At 40.2% G+C, this 7703-nt stretch overlaps 1 protein-coding gene across 2 annotated transcripts in view; it reads left to right on the forward strand.

Moving 5' to 3' along the window:
- macf1b (microtubule actin crosslinking factor 1b) overlaps positions 1–7703 on the forward strand; it is a 33333-nt gene that overhangs the window by 2622 nt on the left and 23008 nt on the right. For both annotated transcript variants that reach the window (XM_019893038.1, XM_019893039.1), the window contains one exon: positions 1404–1515. In XM_019893038.1, coding sequence (XP_019748597.1) covers positions 1404–1515 — 112 coding nt within the window. The remainder of the gene's footprint in view (positions 1–1403; positions 1516–7703) is intronic.

Here is a 7703-nt window from a genome sequence, read left to right on the forward strand (position 1 = left end):
TTGAATTTGCGTTGTATCGTATTTTGAAGGCATTAAACATTACCATAGCGATCAGAGTGTTGCGGCCAGATTAGACGCTCCTTGTGTTTATTATTATCTCTCGAAAACACCACAGTGTTCATGCAGCTCTTACCATATTATTTTGTAGTATTTATCCGCCACACCTTAAATGCCGGTCCGTGAAAATATTGTCTGACATAAACCGGTCCGTGGGGCAAAAAAGGTTGGGGACCCCTGATTTAAATGACTTTTTTTAGTTGTGTCGTATATAGGCCAATATCCGCCGTTTTTCAGGGGTGGGGCCCACCGGCCAACGCCGCTCCACACACAACGAGCGGGAGTTGGGAAGGGAAGAGGGAGGACATTTAAACAAATGCACAACACAGTTTTTCCTTCCCACTCAGGCCATGCCAGCCAGTCCGCGCCTGATACTGGGACACAGCTCAATAATTAATGGGGTGACCTCATTGGTGAAGACCCTGAATCAGAAAAATGGCCTTGCGATTGGCTGGCAACTAGTTCAAGGTGTATCCTGTCTCCTGCCCGAAGTCAGCTGGGATAGACTCCGGCATGCCCCCGCGACCCTTGTGAGGATAAAGCGGTACAGAAAATGGATGGATGCATCTAGACAAGAAAATAAAGTTTGCTGATATACACGATAATGTGAATTGAAGAAATAAAAACTTGATTCTATTGAAACAAAAAAAAGAAAACCCTCTTTTTCATTCATTATATTGTCATCTTATTGTTTCGTAAACCCCTTGCTTCAGTTTCTTGGGCTCCACCTGCAGAAAAAGGAAAACAAAAAAATCCACAAAGTTATAAAGTCACTCCTCAAATTAAGTCATTCATTTGAGAAACTGCTCTAGAGTGAAAAAGGTATTTGTGGAGAAACAAACTCAAACAACAGATGAACAAAGGATGCCTATAGTTACTTTCGTTTTTGTATAAATTTCATTTGATTTTCTTTTTGCCCTAGAATTAATCAGAATTGTGTTTTCACATATTTGTTTAAACATATTATTATTATTATTATTATTATTATTATTATTATTATTATTATATTAGTCAATGCCAATAATTGTGGCCAGAACTGTCCAACTCACAAACCTACTCCATTATCCCGTATTCTCCCTAATCACAAAGTTTGTGTCCAAATTTGCATCATATAATTTGTGTATATTCATAAGAAATATAAAATGTTCTTTTTGCTCCGGAAATGAAATCAAGATTTCACATTTGTGTGTTATGTAGAAGGGAAAGAACAAACGAAGATCACATTCTGAAGCTTTTTTTTTTTTTTTGCCTTTGTCAGTATGGTTGGTGAATAATCATTTCAGTAATACCAATTAATTTGACTGCTACTCTCTGATGTCAATTTTACAAACTGTTGTTTGTTTTAGGAGGGACCTGGAGGATTTAAGTCAATGGCAGTGTGAGTTCAGAGGTCAAATCAGAGCACTGAGACAATGGCTGATGTGCATGGAGATGAGACTGCCTCCATTTAACCTCAGGGTCAGTTTGTGTTTGTCTTCTGATTGTTGTCCCTGTACTCCTCTCTGTCACTCTTCTTTCCCTCCCTCATCCATCCCATTTTCATCAAAATTTTAAGAACAAAAACCCATTAATGGGAAAACAATATGACGTACATGCTGGCTAAAGCGAGACAGTTCACTGGGTGGAGTATACAAAACTCAGGGCAAAAATCAAAGAAAAACTAAACCTCAGAAGACAAGAGCACACAGTTTGTCTTCTTCAGACTACACATCTGCTCCTTAAGCACGGAAAGTATTCTTCACAGTTCCGGATATAGTCCGCTTTTCGCCTGAAGTCGGCTGGGTTAGACTCCATTTGAACAATCAGAGTGCGCAACTGAGGTCTGATCAACGAACGGGGTGAGTCACGTCAAAGGAACAGTCTGCCTGCCTCACAGTCGCAGGTTCGGTCACCGATGGCACAGGAGCAAAGTCACAGGTCAAAAACAGATCAGTCGCATGGTCATCGGGTAATAATTTGGTGGGTCGGCAGTCAGAGTTGGTATGTCCCTGACCTCTATGTTCGACAAACTTGGCATACACAGTTAAGCCAGCCACTCAACAGGCTCAGGATCACTTCTGTCACCTTCTACATCCTCCACTGACACCAAGGAATTCCTTAAACTCTCAACACGAATGCGTGCATGAGCTTCAGTAATCTCCGTGTTTTTGGGACGTTTTCCCTAAATGAGATATTCACGTCCAGGCTCAAGGCAGGTCACTGCGTTTCATTGGAGTGTTCTGATTTTGTCCGCAATAGTATTCTCTTTCTAAGGGTTCGGACCAGACAGCACTGAAAAGAAACGTTCCGCTTCTGGCTCTGCAGTTGAACAGGGGCCTGACACTGTTTTACAGTAGGAGTCACAAAACTTGGACCAATGCAAGTTATGTTTGATTACATTTGGCGCAAGAATTAACTCATCATGCAGTTCTGGTACAACAAGTGTGGGGAGCCACATTTTACAGTTTGAAACATTCCAAACTGAGCAATTGGGCGAGAAGAGCCTTAGTCAGGTTGGTGACCAAGAATCTGATAGTCACTCTGTTAGAGCTCCAGCGAGGTTCTGCGGAGAGATGAGAACCTTCCAGAAAGACGACCATCTAGACAGCACTCCACCAATCAGGCCTGTATGGTAGAGTGGCCAGACGGAAGCCACTCCTTCAGTAAAGGCATATGGCAACCGCCTAGAGTTTGCCATAAGGCACCCGAAGGACTCACAGACCATGTGAAAAAAAGAAAATCTCTGGTCTAATGAGAAAAAGACTTAACTCTGGCATTAATGCCAGGCATCATGTTTTGAGGGTGCCAGGTACTGCTCATATCCTGCCTAATACCATGCTTAGGGAGAACCATGTTTGGTGGCAATATCATGCTTGTGAGGATGTTTTTCAACAGCAGGAACCGGGAGACAATTCAGGATTTAGGGAAAGATGAATGCAGAAATGGACAGAGACATCCTGGATGAAGACATGTTGAAGAGTGCTCGGGGCCTCAGACTGGGATGAAGGCTTCCTTCAACAGGACAACGACCCTAAACACACAACCAATACACTGAAAGAGGTGGTTCCAGGCCAGCTCTGTGAATGTCCTAGAGTGGCTCAGCCAAAGCCTAGACCAAATCTGATGGAGCATATCTGGAGAGATCTGAAAATGACTGTGCACCAACGCTTCCCATCCAACCTGATGGAGCTTGAGATGCGCTGCAAATAGGAATGCCCAAAGATAGGTGTGCCAAGCTTGTGGCATCATATCCGAAAAGGCTGTGAAAACTTTTTGTTTTAGTTTTGTATTTTAATACATTTGCAAAAAAAAAAAACAAACAAAACAAAACAAAAAAAAAACGTTATGTCCATCTTCTTTCTTTATTTTGCTGAAAGAAATTAATTTATTCAATTTTGGAAAGAGGCTGTAGCATAACAAAATGTGGAAGAAGTTAAACGTAAATACTTTCCGGATGTACTGTTAGTGAGAATGGATGGGTCGTGTTTTTTTTTTTCCATCTTCTTTCTTTTCATATTTACTGCGATAGAAACTGAAATTTCTTCTCCTGCAGGGAAACTTTTTTAGACCACAGGAGGGCAGAGGTGTGTGTGTTGTGTGTGTGTGTGTGTGTGTGTGGGGGGGAGGGGGGTCAGGCTTTTTGTGTTTGGTGAGCCAGGCCTCACAAGTGTTTGTCACTCGAGGCCCTCTGCTCACATGAATGAACACAGTGAAAAGACATTGAATTCTGTGGGGATGACAAAAGGGCGTAGCAAAAAAAAAAAGGATTGAGGGTCATTGCGGCAAATGTGCTCACATCCAACTGTTTTATTGATCACAACTGCCACCTGAATGTTCATATCAAGTACATTTATTGTGCCACATGGAAAGATAGTCATTATCTAAAAAAAGTGATTAACATTAATTAAAGTAATTTAGCACATGCATTTATAATACTTAATTACAGTATAAATATACTTAGAATGTGTGAAAATGTAACAAAACTTTTATTTTTGGAGGGAGTGGGTCTAAAAAGTTCTTGTCTGAATGAATTGCTCTAATTGAGTAATTAGTAGTGTTGAGGGACATTTCGGTGTTTCTAATTCTTCTAATTCCTGGAGGGTTTGCAGTATGAGTGAGAAAGAATAAAATAATAAGCAGGATCATTGTCATAATTTTGGGTTATGTTGTGTCACATCTATATTTCAAAACAAACCACGATCCATCTTAAACATTTTAGGGTAGCTATTTACTTTCAGAATGTGTTAAATATGCAGTTGGCACTGTTCTGCCTTTGTCATACTACATCCAAGTACAGACTTTTGTCATGGTAATGTTGTTAGTCTGCTCTGCTATTTTTTTTTTTCACACACTTTGGACCTTTGGGACTCGTTAGTTATCAGTATGAATGAGAGTCCAGATACAGACTTTTCTGCATTACACAAGAGAGAGTGTCACATCTGCTCCTGTACACATTGAACCATGCCATAATTATCTATTTGAAAAGAAAGGAATAAAACGTAGTGTGTGGTATACATATATGCTGGTAAAACTGAATTACCAGCACAAGTGTTCCCTTGTTCCTGGATGGGTCTGTGCGTCCTGTCAGGGCCTCTTGAACAATAAATGTTCTGGACCGCTGAAAATGAAGTTAATTGTATGAGTACCCTAGCAGCTGGGGTACTTGAGCTGTTAACTAGATTGGATTGAAATGTAATGGGAATTCCTGCATCCATTTTTATCAATAACTGATGACGATGTTTCCAATTGAGTAGGTTAGTAGTTACAGAAAGCGATTAATAATAGTATATTCAGCCCTCACCAAAGAGGACTATTGGTTGTGGATAATTTGTATGTGTTGATGCATAGATGGGTTGAATGAGGAAGTCTCAGTCTCCTTGATTTCTATTTCTAGCTCCAAAACAGTAAACTGTAACTATTGTTTCTATTTAACCTTTATTTATCCAGTAAAGGCATTGAATGAGAACAAACTGGCACTTACATTCTGTTGGTTTTATTTTTAACTGTACTTTTTCACTTTTTAGATTTCTGCTCATCTCATTTTTTTTCGTTTTTAAAAAGTTCAAAAATGATTTGGGGATCTTATCTTGCTGTCTGACTGTTCGCAACATAAAAAAAAAAATTAATAAAATAATAGACCATCATAAGTGCTCTCCAGCAAGCAACATTAAAAAAAAAATAAAATAAAATAATAGACCATCATAAGTGCTCTCCAGCATCAAGCAGAATATGTAACCGGCATGAAAACACAACAAAAACATTATATGGTGGAATATGCTGGTTTAGGATGGTGGGCATGTTTTTGTTTTGTTTTTTGTTTTTTTAAACAAGTGATAGTTTTTATCCCACCTCACTGATAGAAGAACTTTTATGCTAAGTTTGGATACTTCTTCCTCACAAGTCTATGAACTAACGTGGGATGTCAAGGTTCAATTTTAGGCCCTTTTTTATCATACAGAATTATTAAATATAATTAAATATGCTTCACTAACAGGAGACTCAAGAGTGAATTTCTATTGTTGTGCTGATGATACACAGCTACATAGCGCTATATCTCCTGATGACACAAGTCAATTGGATGCTCTTTTTAACTGCATTTTAGATATCACATCCTGGTTGGGTGAAAACTCTCTCCAACTCAGCTTTAGTCATTGGTTCAGACGTCCAGAGAGAGAGATTATTAACCAAATTACAAAAAATATCCTTAAAGCCCTCATCACGGGTGAGAAACTTGAGTGTTATTCAAGGCTCTTAAGGCCAACTGTTTACCACACGCTAAAAATTTAACATGGGAAGTCGGGTTAACTCAAATGTATTTACAATAGCCCTTAATCACTAAAGTGTGTCAAAGGGCTTCACATGGAGACATTTACCAAATATTTCACGGCCTTCCCTGATCCTAACCACACAGGAAAAACTAAAAAAAAAAAAGTTGTCATCACTTGAAGAATCTCTCTCTCTCTCTCTCTCTCTCTCTCTCTCTCTCTCTCTCTCTCTCTCTCTCAATTAAACGACATTTGAGTTTACTCTAAACTTTAGAGTAAACTTAGAGTCTTTAGAGTCAAAAGTCTACCATTCAGTAATATTTTATTACCAGACAGCTTGGATAGTCATCACAATTAGACACAGTTAGTGACCACTGTGTGTGTCTTGCCTGGGAAATGCACTTAAGTAACGCTAAAGAGTTGCACCAAGAGGGAGATGTATAATGAGAGGGGCAACATATATCCCAAACACAGTTTGGGGTATTCCTTAGGAAACAAAGTGGCAGAAACCAGAGCAATCATGCTCTCATTCTCTGTTGTGGAACTTGAACACTGTCCTGCCCAGCTACTGTCACCCGACCCAATAGTCTGTCAGAATGTTGTACGCTATGCTAAAGCTTGACTAATCGAAGACAATAAGACAACTTCTCAACTTTCTCACGGGGATGAACAAAGTATTTTAATTTGGATTCTTTCAGTCTGGCTCATTGTAACAGGCTTTTGTTGCTGTTGGTTAGTTTTGTTTTGTTTTTTTTTTTCTTAATTCGGGCCTATACATGTATGGCTACCTAAATTATGGGGATGGTAAAATGTTACCTCTCTAAATTCAGTCAAAAAGACTTTGGCCCTATTGTGTTTAGGTCCAAAGTTTATTTGATGTCATCACCCCAACCCTTAAGAAACTGAAGGAGAAACACCGTCTGTCTTCAAACTCTCTGGTTTCCCAAGGCATGCAGCACATCCGCAACAGTTCTCGTATACACAGAACTTGGAAACAAGGCTAGGCATTGAGGTCAAGGATCCTAGCCCATTATGCTCTCTGTTTTTAACGCTCAATGAGGCTGTCAGTGTTCTGTGCTCTTATGAAATGAAAAGATATTGTATATATAAGTAGTAGAATTTATATGGCAATATATTAGAAAAGGCACCTCAATATATGTGAAAGTTGGTCATATATTTGAAAATATGTAGCAACATGGCGATGGGCAGCTCCAGCCTTCCTATGTGGCGTTTGCATGTTCTCTCTGTGCCTGCGTGGGTTTTCTCCGGATACTCCGGTTTCCTCCCACATTCCAAACACGTGCATGGCAGCTGAATGGAACACTCCAAATTGTCCATAGGTGTGAATATGAGCGCCCGCAACCCTTGTGAGGATAAAGCGGATCAGAAAATAGAGGGATGGATGGATGGATGTTCATGTGGGTCACGGGCGTGCTGGGGCCTATCCCAGTTGACTTCGGGCAGTAGGCGGGGTACACCTTGAACTGTTTGACACCCAATCGCGGGGCACACTGACACGAACAACCATCCGCGCTCACACTCACACCTAGGGACAATTTAGAGTGTTCAATTAACCTACCGTGCATGTTTTTGCAACATGGGAGGAAAGCAGTGTACCCGGAGAAAAACCACCTAGGCACGGGAGAAGATGCAAACTCCACACAGAAGAGCAATGACCTCTGCACTGTGAAGCGGACGTCTTAACCACTTGATCACCATGCCGCCTCATATATTAATACATGTATACATACTTTCACAATATATGAATGTACATAAAATGTATCATCAGTTCATATTGAAAAAAAATGTTCTAAGTGCATAAGGGTGGTCTTGTTTGCAGGGAAAAGGGTTTTCATTCTCTGAAAGATGGTAAACATTGGCTCCCCCCCCCACCCCCACCCG

The sequence above is a fragment of the Hippocampus comes genome, unplaced genomic scaffold, assembly GCF_001891065.2.
Source record: "Hippocampus comes isolate QL1 unplaced genomic scaffold, H_comes_QL1_v1.1 scaffold94, whole genome shotgun sequence".
NCBI classification, from domain to species: domain Eukaryota; kingdom Metazoa; phylum Chordata; class Actinopteri; order Syngnathiformes; family Syngnathidae; genus Hippocampus; species Hippocampus comes.